General features: G+C 38.7%; 1 protein-coding gene across 2 annotated transcripts in view; it reads right to left on the bottom strand.

Annotated features, from left to right (window-relative positions):
* FBN2 (fibrillin 2) overlaps window positions 1-18,963 on the bottom strand; it is a 193,095-nt gene that overhangs the window by 99,486 nt on the left and 74,646 nt on the right. For both annotated transcript variants that reach the window (XM_038170468.2, XM_038170469.2), the window contains 7 exons: window positions 17,100-17,252; window positions 16,119-16,352; window positions 12,536-12,673; window positions 3,876-3,995; window positions 3,191-3,316; window positions 2,086-2,208; window positions 336-458 (listed from right to left, as the gene is read on the bottom strand). In XM_038170468.2, the coding sequence (XP_038026396.2) occupies window positions 336-458; window positions 2,086-2,208; window positions 3,191-3,316; window positions 3,876-3,995; window positions 12,536-12,673; window positions 16,119-16,352; window positions 17,100-17,252 (1,017 nt within the window). The remainder of the gene's footprint in view (window positions 1-335; window positions 459-2,085; window positions 2,209-3,190; window positions 3,317-3,875; window positions 3,996-12,535; window positions 12,674-16,118; window positions 16,353-17,099; window positions 17,253-18,963) is intronic.

Here is an 18,963-nt window from a genome sequence, read left to right as displayed (position 1 = left end):
ACATAGTACGGAGAGAATAAAAATGTTTTCCAATTAAAGAAAGACATGGAAACAGGAGTGCAAAAATAACAGTGTTGCAATCAAGAGATATACCTCCTTTAGCGATTTGGAGTGGATTATGTACAACTAAATATAAATCTGAATACGTATATGCACACATATTAACACAAACTTATAGCAGAACAAGAGACAAAGACATCAGTTTTATTTAAGAATAAATCCTTTCTGGTTTGTTTCCATTCTATAGGTCATGTCAACATTACCTAGCAGAATGTTACAATATGCATATCTTTAATTTCACCTGATACTTTTCAATAAAGGAAAAACTCACTTACCTACACACACACGACCATCAACCCCAACAGCCAAGCCAGGTGGACATTCACACCGAAAGGATCCTTCAGTATTTATGCAGTGACCATTCATGCATATTCCTGATGTCTGACATTCATCAATATCTACACCAGGAGGCAACACAATTCAACAATATATTAGCTGTTTTCAAGCAAGTTAACATTAAATTAACATTTTTAGAATGTTACCTGATGGCTTATTTAATGAATGAATCATTAATATATCTTTGTTTTGTTTCTAGTAAAGTCTCACCTTGGAATCACACTAAATAATCAAAATTCCACCCGTGCCTTAAAAAGTCAGAAAAACTGTAAGGAGTGGTAAGGTATTTCAGATTCTACATTAAACAAAAATGGGAATAAATTTTCTTCTTTGTCTATCTCATGATATTGCAACTTTGCTTTAAAGCATGGTTAAGGAAACATTATTCACAGAATACCTCTATGATAGTAAAGTTTAATTTCAAAGAACATTTTAAAGGTCATCAGTTTCCAAGTGAACAGTCCAGCTGCATGTGTATTAAGAAAAACACAGCTAATATAATTGGTTCAGCTTCAAAGCAGACAGCTAATGTATATGCATGATTTTGCACCTCCTGAAAATACTTGAAGTCCAAACCTATTTCTACTGGCTGTAACAGGTATCTTCCATTACTTGAAATTAAGTCAGTGTCCTGGTTTCAGTTAGCACAGAATTAATTTTCTTCCTAGTAGCTGGTGGAATGCTGTGTTTTGGCTTAGGATGAGAAGAGTGCTGATAACACCCCGATGCTTTAATTGTTGCAGAGCAGTGCTTATACTAAGCCAAGGACATCTCAGCCTTTTGCTCTGTCCTGCCAACGGGCAGGCTGGGGGTGCAGTAAGAGCTGGGAGGGGACAGACCCAGGACAGGTGACCCAAACTAGCCAAAGGGGTATTCCATACCATCTGACGTCATGCTAAACAATATATAGGGGTGGCTAGCTGGGGGGAGGGGGCCGGACTGCTCGGGGTTAGGCTGGGCATCGGTCAGCGGGTGGTGAGCAATTGCATTGTGCATCACTTGTTTGTACATACTATTACTTTCGTATTATCACCATTGTATCATTATTATTATTATTGTTATTATTATTTTGTTATTATTATTTTCCTGTCTTATTAAACTGTCTTTATCTCAACTCACGGGCTTCACTCTCCATTTCTCCCCCCCGTCCCAGAGAGGGAGGGGGGAGGGTGAGCGAACGGCTGCGTGGTGTTTAGCTGCCGGCCGGGTTAAACCACGACAGTCAGACTCCATTCTTAAAATGTTTAATGCAATATTTCCATGACCTCATTTTAAAATTAACATTCTTAAATGTTATGCATTCTGAATTGCCAGAATAGTGGTATGGTAAGCATACATTGTGTTTATCAAAGTAAAATATTTTAACCTTTTTAAACTTCCCATATTGCTACTCAATTTCCCATTTCAATAAGGCTCTGCATATTTTGTTGCATTTAAGATGACTCCAAGATGTTTCAAAAGCTGATTTAACACCTGCTGTCCTATTTTGAACAATACTAAGTAATACATTTATTTCTTTCTGTAATTTTAAAACTTATATTTAGGCATCTTAAGACATCTACTATAATGAATTAGGAAGGTATGATATTAAATCCATGTGATAAGATTACCATTCTTAATGAATCAACATACAGGAAAAACTGTTTTCAATCAAGGTTGTCTTGATGAGTTACCCACAGTTCTACATACCAGTACAGTAGCGCCCATTTGGAGCCAGAACAAATCCCGGTTTGCAGATGCATTTAAAACTCCCATCCTCATTTATGCACATCCCATTTAAACACATGTTTGTAGTGGTACACTCATCATGGTCTGCAAAACATTGCAAAGAAAACTGCCTATATTCTTTCATCTCCAGAAAATGACATAAAGAACAGGAGAGATGATAAGAAAGATTCCTTCACTTGCAGATTAAATACTCCCAGTAACTCTAATGAAGCACCTGAATAGCTTTCTCTCTACAGACAAAGTAGTAAACTTTTTCCCCATTGTGACAAGTTACTTGTGTGTTTCAGCAGATTGTACAGAAGAACAAGCTGCATCACACTTTCTTACGTGAACGACTAAAAAGCTTCAATCACCTGATTGAATTAAGAGCTTGTTGCAACTGGCTGTTTATTTAAGATTTTTTTGACACAGTATAGCCAAAATTAAAGAGTTATTTTTTCAGCAGTGCTACAATTTTCCTTGCCTATGGGAAAGCTATGGAGGGACTCTGTCAGGCAGTGTAGTGATAAGACAAGAGGTAACGGCTTTAAACTAAAAGAGGGTAGGTTTATGTTAGATTATAAGGAAGAAATTGTTTAAGGGTGGTGAAGCACTGCAACAAGTTGCCCAGAGAAGATGTGGATGGAAGCGTTAGAGGCCTGGCTAGATGGGGCTTTGGGAAACATAGTCAAGTGGAAGGTGTCCCTGCCCATGGCGGGGGGGGGGGGGGGGGGGGGGTCGGAATTACATGGTCTTTAAGGCCCCTTCCAGCCCAAACCATTCTGTGACTCTATGATATACGAAGCACCTGCTATGAAGCTTGTAGGAAAATGTTATTTCTGGCACTTGGCTACCTGGGTATCCTGTGGAGAAATGTAGCTTCAAAAACAAAACTTACTTCCAGTTTTCTTTGAAAACATACAGTTCCATACAATGTCTATTTCACTGCAGAGGTGGTAAGTTCACCTCAGGTCATGCCTTATTATACAAAAGGCAATTCTTAATCATCACTGTGCTACAGCACTATGAAGTACAATTTCTAGAATTGGCAAGCCAATGCCTGACACATATGAAGAAGAGATCTTACCCACACAGTTTTTTCCATCTGTAGTCAGTTCGAACCCAGCATTGCAAATACACTGGAAACTTCCATCAGTGTTTACACACCGGCCATTTTTACAAAGAACACCATTCTGGATGCACTCATCTATATCTAAGGCCAAAAAACAAAACAAAACAAAACAAAAGACATCATACAATCAGTTACAATAAAATAAAATTTATATAGTGACAATTATTGCTTTGAAAAATGCTGGCATTTTATTTAAATTTTATTTACTTAAGAAATAAATCAAAAAATGGTTAAGAATTCATTCACGTTCCATCAGAGATATAAAAAATATCATTTTTCACACTTTTACAATAAATGCTATGTCAGCTATGCTCAACAATTACATTATAAATAACTCTATAAAACTGCCTACACATTCATCTACATCCATACACAAATACACATCTGTTGTACTAATAGTCTATTTCATGATCTTTTGTCAAATTCCCAGTTAGAATGGGATGGCCAAGTAACAGGTATTCCAGAATAATAGAACAGTGCAATAAATGGGATAGTGGCCCAGAATTAGGATTCCAATTAATATAACATCTGTTGGGATTTACTGAAATTGCACTGGTAATTATTCTTTGAACTCCAGTAGGATCTGATAGAGGGGTCAGGACATCTGCAACATCAGTAGACACAAAGCAAATTTTCTTACCAATACAAGCTTGCTTGGTAGGAGTCCTCTGGAAACCTGCGTGGCACTTGCAGTAATAGGAACCAGGTGTGTTGACACAGTCTCCATTAGAGCATGGGTTTGATGTGCATTCATCAACATCTGTTGGCAGTACAGGGGAACATTGGTGAATTCACCATATATACAACATTTTTCGAAGTCTAGAAGTTTCTAAGTTAAAAAGACAGTAACTGACAAATGCTGAAACTTAAAATGTGATACAAAATAATGACTTTCCTAAGATCATAGAGCTGATTTTAGTACAACTAGGCGGACATTTTCAAGAAACAAAATGTTACTGCATCATCTGTATGCATCTTAGTAGACAAAAGAAAAATAACATATTAGGATTTTGAGACACAGGATCACCTATTAAAACAACACTTTAGTCAACAGAATTTCATTTAACTGAATGACCACTAATTCTTCAGAATAAAACCAACACAGATCAAAACTGGCATTGTAAAAGCAGAGTGGATGTTGGCATCTAAAATCCCCCATTATGTCACAGGTTTATTACAGAAACATGAGGAGGGTCTGCACATCAGCAGGAGGGATTCTTAATGAGACTACAGTCTGTGCACCATACCTCAGTTGCTTATGCACCATTGCATTCTCAACCACAGTCTCTGCATTTGAGTAGTGCTGCATTTAATCTAGCTCTTTTCTATAATGTACCTTACTGTCCTTTCCAAAGGTTTCTGTTATTTGGGTGCAAATACACTTTAACATCTTTAAGTAACTACTCAGAAATAACTCTTGTTTGACACAAGGCTCTGAAAATTTTAATCCCCTTCAAGAACCTTTCTCAAGTTTGATCGCCAGTGGCTTTCTATGAGTCAGCTGTGACTTGGCCTGAGACAGGTATTCCCAACTCTAAAAAGGCACTGATTATCCCTCCCCTTTACATTCCCTAAAGCCCTCTGCAAGTTCTCAGAGGTGTTTGCTCCCTGCCCTCCCTGATCCTGGGAGCAGAACAAGTGTGGTTCTCTGGTCTTGTAGACAGGACCACTGGCTTGCAGTATCTCCTACAGCTACCAAAGGATGATCTGAGCAGCTTTTCTCTGCTACAACTAAATTCACAGGTTACTAACTGAATGATCATTTGATTAAATCCTCCTTTCTCCATCAATAACCTTTGCTATGTGCCTTGTTTCCCCCAGCTATGCCCTCCATTTCCCCTGTACGCCTGAAATTACACACCTCTTCATCCAGGTAGGCTTTAAAGTTAATGCTGATTGGGGGGTTCTGGGTAACCATTTTATCTGGCTGTAAGCTGCTTTAGGAAACTGGCACATAGCAAAGCCACAGCTGCACTTCTTAGCAATGGTCATTTTCCCATGAATTTTGCAGTGTAACCTATCAGAAAACCAGGGAAAACATGGGTAACTATGCTGATCATTTGTATCACCCTTTAACAGATTTAGTTTTAAAACTCAGTTCATTACGTCTTAGAAACAATGGGATCAAATGAGAGATCAAATTTAAAAGCTGACATTTTCATTTGTATGCTCAACACATACTTCTTGAAAGTGTTGTACTAAGAATGACTTGACTCTAAAAATGGCAAAAGGTTAGTTTTGTTCTGATTAAGCCATAAACAACACCTTAAACTTCACAGGACTTAATGTGTTAACGTATACTCAGTAAAACAAATACTATCAACATACATATCAACGAGATTTGGGGCCACCCAAATCAACAATTTACTGAGTTTGTTTACAGAACTCCTGATGCCTAAATACAATCAGATTGTTTGGGGTAAACAGTTAAATGAATGAAGGCAAAGCAACTAGAAGAATCAAATACCTCCTCTCATGCATATTTAGCTCATTCACATGTGCATCAGCAGCTCATAGCACCACTCCAGTAAAACCACAAGAATGAAACAAGATAAAGAACAGAGAAATTCAGAGTGTTAAATACAATGAAGATAACAAAGTGCATCAGCTTTTTACATGGCAAAAGACTTCTATGTAATTGTAGTAGCTTCCTGCCCTCATGTTTCTCTACACTGTCTAGATGTTGAGATGCTCTTCCTCCTGAGAGGGTATTTTTTGTCAGTGCTCAGCCAGTATGCAGGAGGACTGCACATAATTCCATCAGAATTAAATTGCCAGCTACCAACAAAATGCCAAAATCTAAATCACATTTTCACACTACTGCTTTGTCAAATATCTTAATCCAAAATACTTTACAGTATATTTATCTTTCTTTTGTAGAAGGGAGAACAGGGGAACTTAAAAATAATAGACACGGCAGTCCTCTATTTTGCTTAGTTTTCCTACAGAGAATGACATTTACGACTTACTTTATTACAGGCTTCAAATTGCTTTATCTGTTAAAGAAATGTTCATGCTAGCAATGTATCTCACTGTAAATTAATTTATAAATTCTACGTCAGGAATGCAACATTTCTCTATAAAATAGCTGACTTGAGCTGAGAAAATCCTTAAAAAGCCATGTGCATCAGATGATTTCCCTATAAAATATGCATTTTAAGATGCTCTTATTTTTATAAGCTGTTCATAGAAGAGGGAAATAGCATGTATATGTTAATATAAAGAAGTTGTTGGCTTTGAGTTTGCATTGCAAGCATGCATATCCAAGCAGTGTAAACGGGAAACATCTAAGACAGAGATATTTAACCCATTTTGTTCCATCTCCCAACATGCCTCTCTTCAATGATGAATATTTCTCTTTCACCACTTGCATCACACAACTCCTCTTTTTAGTATTTCATCTGTAATACTTGTCAGAAGAGACAGCATGGAACTCCCAAAACACCCTTAATACTTGCAGTGATGAGTGTGAAGATCCATTGCAAAATTTACAATAAGGAATTATAGTCATTTTGCAAATACAAATCTCACAGAAATGGACTTGCTGACACTTTTAAAGTATCTACAGTTTTACACAGAGATTTTATAAACAGAATGAAATAAAGGTAGTAATATCATAGCCGTCCATCAGTTTGGAATATTACGACCATCTTTCAGTGTAAGATCACTTAGGATTATTTATAATCCTTATGCCACGTCAGGCGATGTTCCATCATGACAAAAATATGATATGCATTTAGGTTAGAAGGCAGTATTTAATTGCATTATGTTTTGGTTTGACAGGGTAATTTTTAAAGAAGATTTTTCTTTAACTCTATACAGAAATATTTAATAAATTCTGGCTTCTTAATTTATTGCCTGGGGAGTAGGCAGCCTTAGTAAGGCATTGTCTTACATCTAAGGCAGTGTCTTAGACCAGTATGGAAGCAGTGTTCATTTATGTACTATTAACCCAATCACATACAATGAAATGTAGCATTCCCCAAGTATGTTCTTTCAGTAATAAGAGTATCCAAATTAGACTGAAGTAGCCCTTTAGTTTAGTATGTGTCAATACACACAATACACATATGCATTTAAGTTCCTGTTTAAAGTTCCAAGACAACTTTCTCTTTGATTTATGGCCACTAACATTCACAAATCAGAAGTTCAACGAGGCACTTAAGACACTCTTACTACTTATTTGTAATACAACCAGAAAGTAACAGTCAGACAAGGTCACCTGAATACAAGCAGATCCTTAAAAGGTAAGCCACTGGAGAGTTAAAATAATTTGTGATGACAGATTTGTTTCACATAGAAAAAAAAAAAAAAAAGGCAAGATGACACTTAAACTTCCTGGAAGCCATTTCTCCACCCACTCCTTTCAATCTAGGACATTACTGCACGTGGCAGAGTATCAGCTCCTGTTAAAGCACCTGAAATCTTTGTTTTGATCCTAATGCATCCAGAATTGATGGAGGTTTCAGACTACTGTTTCTTACTGAGTTTCAGTTATGAAGTCTAAGTTCCCCTAGTCTGAAGACTAAGTTCTCTGTATGAATACCCTTCCTTCCTTCCTTCCTTCCTTCCTTCCTTCCTTCCTTCCTTCCTTCCTTCCTTCCTTCCTTCCTTCCTTCCTTCCTTCCTTCCTTCCTTCCTTCCTTCCTTCCTTCCTTCCTTCCTTCCTTCCTTCCTTCCTTCCTTCCTTCCTTTCCTTTCCTTTCCGGGCACATAGCTGTTATATACGGAGTGGTAATTCGTGTCAAGAAGATGGTTGATATTAATAAAGAAGGGGAAGATGTGGGTGTGTGGCCATGGGGGTCGGCAAGCCCCACTGTTGATGATAACATCAGACTCCTAACGATGAGGCCATCAGGAATGTAAAAGAGCTTAGAGGGAACAAAGAAGGGTGATTCAGGAGACTCCATGCAGTCTCAGGGTTGCTTGTTCTCCAGCCCTTAAGGCATGGAAGTTTCTGGGTGTTTGCTGTTGCTGTTATATTCAAAGTTGTTTGACCAATGAAAAGTTGTTCTTGAAAAGGACTGCTGTGGGGAGAAGGGTATAAGATATGATGTTATAAATCAATAAAGAAGTAGAAAGAAGGAATGAAAAGGAACGGGCTAGCAGAAGGGAGACCTGGACAGGAACATTGATCGCCTCATGAAGATTGGTTCAGCCAAACTCAGCAAACCGCTCAAAGAAGGTCGTACAGAAAGTCGCTGGAAATGGGTGCACTGGAGCTGGAAAGAAGCTCAAGCTGAGAGAAGCGGAGTTGTGCACACAACTGCCCCTTGCTGGTAAGCAGCTGCACATTATGGGGAATCATACGTCCTTAGGAACAAAGACTGTCCTGGTAACCTTACAGCTTATTCTCCTTATTAACAATAAGACAATTTATGATCCTGAAACATGAAACCAAATTGAGGTCAAGGTGTGGGACTCTGCAACTAAAAATGACAAGGTTGCAGTGGATTGCTCGGCACCTGGCGAGCAGCTTCTGAGGCCTTAAAGAGCCATGTGGGACCACAGTCAGAAACGTGTGGTTTGCCAGACAGTGATGGAGATGTGGGCTCGTTTACTGATCCAACTGCTACGCCATGGGCCCCTCTGCTGCTACAGCCATCGAAGGCTTTTGCTGTTACGCCCCCTGGTGACCTGGACGTGCCTTTTGACCCAACCCCTATTGTCCTTGAAAAGGAGATGGATATGCTTTTCTTCGATGTGGGAAGAACGGGATACATAAGGTTCGAAGGCCAAGTTGCTTGACATCTTAAAGCAAGACATACTGTTCAAAAGGAATGGAAAATGGAGACTGTTAAGTCATGGAACTTAAAGGATTGTTTGTTACCTTTTCTGATTGTATACATATATAGGTGTACTTGGGTTTAATATGTAAAAGCTATGTTCTGTATATTTAGAAAGTTTGATGTTCGTGTGTGTGTGTTGGTAGAGCATAGACTCCCTGTGTGCCCAGTGCTGTTTACTTGCCTTTTATAAATATTCTTTTATAAATATTACTAAATTCAGATTGAGTTGAGACTTCATTTATAACAGTACCTATCACTCTAGTCCCACATTTTTCAAGAATTCTAAACTTAAATTCAAAATCTGACACAGCTTGTCGCAAGCTGGAGTGGAAGGTGAATGGCATGCTAGTGGCCTACAGAGTGACCCTATAGAAGAGAAAGGGACAGAATGCCAGCCAGCTACTAAGAACACACTATATGTTTCTGTCAATCATTGTCATCACTTAGACAGTTATATCTGATAGGTCTTTTAAACCACAGACTTTTTTTCCTGTATGATTTCCTGTATGATTCCTGTATGATTTTTTTTCTATAAGAATTGAAAAAAAAAGTTTAAATTAAACATAACTTTACTTGCTGCAACCCACCTATCAAGTGGCACAAAGATAAAGCAAATAAAGTATTTCACAGTAAACCCAAGCACAGGGTTTAAATCCTATTTTGGACTAAAACCAAAAACCACTCCCAGATGGCATGCATAAATGAATAGCTAGTTGTTTGGGCTGGGAAGCCAAAAAGGCGCTAAAGACAATGTATCACTCACTTCTTTTGTGCCAGTGGTTTCAGAAACTGGCATTCACTAAAAACACAGGTCTAAAGGGACATGAAAGCTCAGATTATGCCTTTGGTTACCTACCTAGCTACATTTTCATACAAATTGCCTCTGGTGTTTTGAGTGTTAATCTTACGATCTCAAGATTTGCTTTGGTTCTTTGTTTCCTACGCTGTTAACTTACATATACCACATTATCAATACATGCATTTGATTAATAGTCATACGGATTTAATGCTATCAAAACATATTAAATGAGCAACACTGAAGTACAAGTTATTTTCCGTGCTTTTCTAAGTAATAAAGGGCTTTGAGTTTAACAGCATTAAAATATACGCCAGAGTGAATTATTACTTAATCACTATATGCCACATGTCACCTTTACGTTCTCTGCTGATATGAAGCACAAAGTAGCTCAGTCAAATTTGTCTTGCGGAGAGGAGAGGATTTTAAAAGACACATGATATTGTGCCTTTCCATGGTATGTAGGCTCGGTTTTTAGAGCTATGTTTCTCTTGCTCCTTTTGTGTATTTCTTTATGCAGAGTAGTTTGTTACAAGCATGAATAAGCATTTATCATAATTGTGTTCTACCATAATGTTAATTGTCACTGTTTTTTAATGATTTGAACACAAGATGGTTGCCTCAGAAAAGTAATTTAGAAATGCCTTTCACTTTGTTCCATTGCAAGCTTTACAACAAACACAGATTTTTACCATTATTTATCTTTACTTCTTCATTTAAAGTTAGAAAGCAAAAATAATAAAAATGTAATAAACATATATTGTGTTACCAGCTACATAAGAAAAATCTGTGTGCTTCACTAAGATTTTCAATTTGTCCCCCAGATAACACAGAATATGAACACAAGTTGTAAACTAGATTTCATGAAAAATAACTTGATGAAACTTTGTTAGGAAAGAGACTAAACTAGCTAGATTCCCAAGATTTTCTTTCACACACATTAGTTCAGTATGCCAGCTTTCAGAAGATGATTAGAACATTTTAAGACTGTTTTCTACGAGTCAAGATTCACCACAGTTAGGAGATACTGATTTTAGTGATGCAAAATGTAATGCTGTTATCAAAAGTGCAAGGACTCTGCATACATTGTAATAGCACATCAATGCAATATAGATATATAGTAAGACTCCATTCCTCACTTACAGTGCACTCATACTTCCTAAGGCAAGAAGGATGTGGCAAGAGAATAAATCTCTTAAATTTCCCAGCCAGAGATCAGAGGACTAGATTTTTATTTTTTTTTTCCTAAGGATAAAAAGCTAGTAAAGTTGGGTTTTCTATACATATTACAGAGGACAACTTGGAAGAGGAACTTTAACACTCCTCAAGTACACAGAAGTGCAGAGAGAAAGGTACTAACCTGCTTTTCTTACAACCCTGAGGATAACACAAGAAATAATGAGCTAGTATTTTTTGTCAAATTGTGTTTAAACTAGATTAGGAGCTCTGAAATCTTTCTGGACATATGACAAGTGGGGAAGTGGTGGCACCTCCACACCTGATGGTTTTTTACAAGTTGTACGGACAGTTCCCAGAAACATTGTAGTTATAACTGGTCTCTTGGGTGCAAGGGGACTGACCAGCTAAGGGGACCTGCAAACTGTCAAGGGCACTGTACCAAGCTGATATGAGAAGGAAAAACAGAGAGATTAGACACAGTAACAAACAGACACCAGAGGAAAAGTACTATTCAACAGTTGTCCCATTTCACTTCTCCAGAAGGCAGGGTGCCAACCCAGGTTGGTCCTCGTACTCAGTTTGGAATTCAGGGGAAATGGAAGAATGTGCAACAGCATGAAGTTGCAGTGGTTCCCAGCTTTTGTTTGACAGCCTTGGTTACAAGATCTTTTTAAGGACTCAATTTCTGTGATTCTTTTTTCTCTATTTTCCCCTAATCCACAGGCACATTAGAAATTAGTTCTAAAAGCACTGTTTCAGAGAGAAAAAAACTATAGGTAACAAGCTCTTACATAATATTTTTAATTCACAAATCTCAAATCTCTTTATAAAAAGAATCAATAAGCCAATTTAACCAGCAAGAGAACCGGAGCTTTACACTTAGGCCCTTACGATCCTTTTATCCTACATTTACAGGGCTCTTGTCCACAAAACTTCCCAAGAACACCTGATAATTCTTTGGCACTGGAAGACTAATGTTTACAGTACTGAATAGAAGTGTAGAACCCCAAATTTTGTGCTTTTTATAGGAAGTTAGCATTTTGTATTTTATGAAATACAACTATAATCAAAATTTAATCATCCATTCTACTTATGTTTTAATATCTTTAAAAACATAAATTCTGCCCTTAGTTATCTTGGCTATAATTCAACATTAACTCTTCTAGGAAAAATAAAATAAAATAAAATAAAGCTACATGAGCATAACAAAAGAATAAATAAGAACAAACAGAGCTTAACTTACTCAATGTGAACAGAAAAATGTACAATACCTATCTTGTAGATTAATACTCCATATTCGTAATTTTGATTCAAGATTTTTTTAGGAAGCAGATAACTCTCATAAAGACTATAAGTTCTTCAAGTGTAAATAATAACGTAGTCCTTGCATTCTCTTTCACAAGAGCAGTATTATTATAATAAAAAATAAATACGTATGTGAAAGAAAGATAAAATGTTTGGTATTTTTGGAAAAAAAAAAAAAGTAAACCTGAAAAATGTTAGTATTTTAAAAATTAATAATGGATGTTCACTTACCAATACAATCCCCATTTGCATCCTGTTTATAGCCCATGTTGCACTCACATCGGTAACTAGAAATGGTTGGTATACAACGTCCATTTAAACAAAGGTTGGGATGGTGTTTACAGATGTCTATTGTCTGATTGAGTATTGCTAGTACAAAAAAAAAAAAAAAAAAAAAAGAGAGAACACAAGACAGATATTCATACTTTCAAATACAAGTAAACTTTAGGTATGTGACTTCACCTTGTGCTTACAGCAAGGCAGTGTTTCTGCAGAGTGGGTAAGTTTTAGATTTGACAAAGTAAGGAAAGAGAACAGTTTATTTTAAATGTTGGTGATTTTTTTGAGAATAGTTAGAAATTTGGAGTCTTATTAGCACTGACTGAGACAGATCAGCTGGCACAGCACAAGTGAAAAATTCAAACATCTCTGTTAAAGTGGGAAGCCAGTGTGTTAGATATATATTAGCAGTACATAAACTGACATACAGGTAATACATCGTAGCTGTACATAAAGCTCTTTCTTACTGGGCTACTGTCATAAATACCAAACTTAAAAGTACCAAAGGCAGGAAGATCAATAAAAATCTTTAAAGTCTTGACTTCTTCACCCTTCTGAGAGGGTGGTCAGGCACCAGAACAGGCTCCCCAGGGAAGAGGTCATGGCACTGAGCTAGACGAAGTTCAATAAGCGCTTGGACAAAGATCTCAGACACAGAGTCTGATTTTAGGGTGTTCTTGTGTGGAGCCAGGATTTGGACTTGATGATCCTAAGGGGTCTGTTCCAATTTAGGATATTCAATGATTCTTTATTAGCTTTTTTCTCTATAGTTAGCTGTAGCTACTATGTAAGCACTTAAAAGAATTCCAAAATAATTTGCTGAGACTAGTTCTCTGAAAAACATCAGTCACCACAGTTGTGCAAGGTGGAGAGGAAAAGTGAATTAAAGGAAGTAAGAGATAATAAAAAATAAATAATAAAAATGGACCAAAGCACACAAATGTGATGCATATACACATATACACCTTCCTCATTTACAAAAATTGCACACACATGGTGACAGAATACAGATAGAATTTTTAGTCTTCTGTGCTAGTCTGTCCAAGTCTTGCAAGTAAGTGTAAAGTATATACTGGGAAACTTCTCCTGGTAAGAAATTCTTTTCTACAGAATCATAGAATCATAGAATCATAGAATATCCTGAGTTGGAAGGGACCCTTAAGGATCATCAAGTCCAACTCTTGACACCGCACAGGTCTACCCAAGTTCAGACCATGTGACTAAGTGCACAGTCCAATCTCTTCTTAAATTCAGTCAGGCTCGGTGCAGTGACCACTTCCCTGGGGAGCCTGTTCCAGTGTGCAACCACTCTCTCTGTGAAGAACCCCTTCCTGATGTCCAGCCTAAACTTCCCCTGCCTCAGCTTAACTCCGTTCCCGCGGGTCCTGTCGCTGGTGTTAATGGAGAAAAGGTCTCCTGCCTCTCGACACCCCCTTACGAGGAAGTTGTAGACTGCGATGAGGTCTCCCCTCAGCCTCCTCTTCTCCAGGCTGAACAGGCCCAGTGCCCTCAGCCGTTCCTCGTACGTCTTCCCCTCCAGGCCTTTCACCATCTTCGTAGCCCTCCTCTGGACACTCTCCAACAGTTTCATGTCCTTTTTATACTGTGGTGCCCAGAACTGCACACAGTACTCGAGGTGAGGCCGCACCAGCGCAGAGTAGAGCGGGACAATCACCTCCCTTGACCTACTAGCGATGCCGTGCTTGATGCACCCCAGGACACGGTTGGCCCTCCTGGCTGCCAGGGCACACTGCCGGCTCATATTCAACTTGTTGTCTACCATGACCCCCAGATCCCTCTCTTCTAGGCTGCTCTCCAGCGTCTCATCGCCCAGTCTGTACGTGCAGCCAGGGTTTCCCCGTCCCAGGTGCAGGACCCGGCACTTGCTCTTATTGAACTTCATGCGGTTGGCGATCGCCCAGCTCTCCAACCTATCCAGATCCCTCTGCAAGGCCTTTCCACCCTCATTCGAGTCCACAACTCCTCCAAGTTTGGTGTCATCAGCAAACTTGCTCAAAATGCCTTCTATTCCTACATCCAGATCGTTTATAAAAATATTGAAAAGTACCGGCCCTAAAATGGAGCCTTGAGGGACCCCACTGGTGACCGCCCGCCAGCCTGACGCAGCCCCATTCACCATAACCCTTTGGGCCCTGCCCGTTAGCCAATTGCTCACCCATCGTATGATGTTTTTATTTAGCTGTATGCTGGACATTTTGTCCAGTAGGATCCTATGGGAAACCGTGTCAAAAGCCTTGCTGAAGTCCAAAAAAATCACATCAGCTGGTTTCCCTTGGTCTACCATACGGGTGATCTTATCATAAAAGGAAATCAGGTTAGTTAGGCAGGACCTACCCTTCACAAACCCATGCTGGCTGGGACCAATGACTGCTTTGTCCCCCAGGTGCGCCTCAATACGTTCGAGAACCATCTTCTCCATGATTTTACCAGGCACTGATGTGAGACTGACAGGCCTGTAATTGCTAGGGTCTTCTTTCTGACCCTTCTTGAAAATCGGCACAACATTTGCCAGCTTCCAGTCTACCGGGACCTCTCCAGACTCCCAGGATCGTTGAAAAATAATTGAGAGAGGTTCCGCGATGACGTCCGCCAGCTCCTTCAGCACCCGGGGATGAATCCCATCCGGACCCATGGACTTGTAGGGATCCAGGTGGAGTAGCAGATCCCGCACACGTTCAGGGTCGGTTGGGAGTTTGTCATCCCCACCGTCCTGGTCCTCCAGCTCGGGGCACCCTGGGTCCCGAAGCCCATCATCGGCATTGAAGACAGAGGCAAAGAAGGCGTTAAGCGTCTCTGCTTTGCCTATGTCATCGTCTGTGAGAAGACCTTCCCTGTCAAGGAGCGGCCCTATGTATTCTTTAGTTCTCCTTTTTCCATTCACATATCTAAAAAAACCCTTTTTATTTTCTCTCACAGACACAGCCAGCTTCAACTCTAGGTGTGCTTTAGCCACACGAATTTTCTTCCTACAGACACGAGCAGCATCCCTGTATTCTTTCCATGTCACCTGGCCCTCCTTCCAGTAGCGAAACACTCTCTGTTTCCGCCTAATCTCCATAAGAACCAACAGGTAGTAAGATTAATCATGCGAATGAAATGAAGACATACAGTAAGTTAGGAAGGGTACGCTATTAAGAGTCCAAGTCGGAAAATGAATAGGTAGACTGGCCTTTGACTGATAAGGGAAAGCAACAAAAACACACACAGCAGTAGGGAGAGATATTAAATTAAAAAAAAAATATTTTCATTATACTTAATTGTTGATACTAAAGCTACATGCTTGAGGACTCTATAACAGAAATGAAGAAAAAAATCCATTCATCTGAACTCCTGCTAAAAAAGGTACTCCCAAAGTCTGATGTATCAGCTGAAGTCTCCTATATGCATTTATACGCAAAGGCATGTTAGAACATGTGTTAAGAATGCAGTATCATTTTCAGAATAAAAACAAAGCAGAAAAAAAAAAAGAAGGAATCAAAAGAGATTAACAAGTCATAACAATGCAAATACTTACTTAACCCTGTAATTATTGGGCCATTTCCAGTGGGACTCTGACCACCTGTCCCTACCCCTGCTCCACCTACACTTGGGGAGAAACCGTTGCTTCCAGGAATGGGAATGAATCCTACTCCTCCCGGGCCATAGCCATTGCCATTACCACCGGGAAGGAATCCGTTTCCTCCTGTGCCACCACCCCTGGAACCACCTCCAGCAGAAGTGCCATCCACACAAAGTCTGCGGTGTTCATCTATTGAACAGGAACAGAAAAAGAAGCATGAAGTAAATCAACCCTTCAAAGCCAGCTTCTAAGGAAGATAAAGATCTTTTTGCATGCTGCAAAAAACAGAACACTGGTTCTTCATTTCTTTCATGTTATGCATTCCCTTTCCCACTCCTAATCTCAAGGGCATTCCACAATTGTGATGGGTGTTATTTAAGGAAGGACACTAAGAATAATAAAAGGAAGTATTTTAATTTACAGCTATATGTCAAAACCATTTGTGTTTCCAACAGCATTAACTCCCTGATTTCTCAGAAATCTTGATACAAATAAACTGAAAACACATTTCACATGGGATGTGGAATAGCACTCTGTGAGCACAGAGTTGAAAAAATAAATGAAATGCTGATCATTTCTAGTTCAAAGTAACATGAAATTTAATGGAAAGGGAGAGCAGCTGTTCCTTTAAATCGAAATGAACTATGGACCTTCAGAGTCATTTCCTCTTCAAGATTTACCACAAAATCTTCCCCATTTCCCGAGAAATGCTTCCAATGTCAACAAAAGGACGTTAAAGAAACTAGTCCCAAACAATAATGGACCAGAAAAAAAATAGTTCACAGATGGAAACATCAGTATTAAAAACACTAGAATGAATAACAATCTAAATCTTGACTTTCTTTCTCCTTTTAACCTACATTTTAAAGTAGTTTTTTTTTTTTTTTTTTCTAAAAAAAATAAATAAAAACAAAATAAAAACAAAGCGCCACTCACCAGATCCTCTAACAGGACACATCTCTGGAACAGATCCAATAGCCCAGCACCGGCCAGATTCACAGCAGCACTGCATTTTGGTGAACCTACCAGGAAGTTCTTGTGCACAGCGCCCATTCACTAAGCTGGAGAAACATGTACTTGCCCTCTGATCTGAAATTTAATTTAAAAAGAAAACCAAAAATAGTAACATTAACTTTCAAAATTACTTTCCCTTATTCACTTCATGTAAGTACTAAAACATTTAAAGAGCTGTATTTAAAAATCAAATCAAAACACACTAAACAATTACCTGAGGTGATTAGCACCAATCCATTCCACATTTGGTTTACTGCAAGGTTACATACATTCATTGACATGAGTCTTGCATTAATCCAACATCTAGTTATCAAATTCTTTTCTTCCAGTCTTGACAAGCTCTCAACTTCTTTCACAGACTACTATGTGGAATAGACTAGGCATATTTTCTCTAGTGGCTTTGTCAACAACCACTACAGAATTATTGGAAAGAATAAAAATCCCATAAATACTACTCAAATTTTTTCAGACTGTGTTCAATGAGTATGTAGAAGAAAGAATAGAGCCACTTCAAAATCTGCCCAACTATTGAATCTCCTGAACATGGAAGAAAATGGCCTTGACCAACTGTCCATTCTCCTTTACTTGCCTTTCTCCTTTTCTTCTTCTGGACAGGACAAGAAGCTATAGCAACAAATTGGAACACAGGAGGTTCCTCCTGAACATCAGAAAATATGTTTTTACTGTGCAGGTGACAATACACTGGCACAGGTTGCCCAGAGAGGCTGTGGAGATCTTCAAAAGCTGCCTGCACATGGTCCTGGACACACTGCTCTAGGTGCTTAAGCAGGAGGGTTGGACCAGATGGCCTCCAGAGGTCCCTTCCCACCTCAACCATTCTGTGATTCTTACTGTAGTCTCAATCACATCTGTGCTTAATCACTATGGGTAGTGCCTCCTAACAGCATCACTAACATTCAGCTTGTATAAGAACAAGGCTAAGCCAACCATATATAAGGAAGAAATTCTTTAATCAGAGAGTTGTGTGGCACTGGAACAGGTTGCCCAGGGAAGCTGTGGATGCCTCATCCTGGGAAGCGTTCAAGACCAGGTTGGATGCAGCAACCTGGGGGGTTGGAATTAGGTGATCTTTAAGGTCCCTTCCAACCCAAAACCATTCTATGATTCTATTAACAATTTAAAAATATATATCAAAAAATAAATAATCAGCAGCTAAATACTGTATGTCACAGCATCCTATGCTAACAAACAATTAAAAATGGGAGAAAAATGAACATTGCGATGTGGTCAGATTAAAAAAAATAGTACATTCATTTGCATGTGCTAAACAAGACTTGAAGAAAATCATATTAGTCACTGGACTATGACAAATTGCTGCTAATTTATTTGAAGGAACACTGGATAGATCAATGTTGTTATCTTTTGCTCACAATATAGCTTCAATATAACCCAGGATGGCTATGGTAGATTCCAGAATTAGACACTGGAAAAGACAAATTGAGTCCGTTTTTCTTTCTTAACTTCAAAAAACTACAGACTTTGAACAGCTTAACAGAATCAACTAGGTATAAAAGACAGATATATACAGTTATATAAATTATATGTATATTTAACTGTACACAAGTTTTAAAAAGAAGACAACAAAACAACCAAGCCCAAGAAACTATTTTCTGCAAAATGTCTATCAGTGTAGCCTCATGCTAGTCATTATACTCTTTAAAAAAATAAAAAAGACTGAACAGCACCTTTTCCCATGAGTCATTTCAGTGAAATTAACATTTGAAGATAAAAAACATGCAAGAGGAACAAACGTAAGCTGTTCGTT

The sequence above is a fragment of the Anas platyrhynchos genome, chromosome Z (genome assembly GCF_047663525.1).
Source record: "Anas platyrhynchos isolate ZD024472 breed Pekin duck chromosome Z, IASCAAS_PekinDuck_T2T, whole genome shotgun sequence".
Lineage (NCBI taxonomy): Eukaryota > Metazoa > Chordata > Aves > Anseriformes > Anatidae > Anas > Anas platyrhynchos.
Note: the sequence above shows the minus strand (reverse complement) of the source record. Positions and strands in the feature narration are given on the sequence as shown.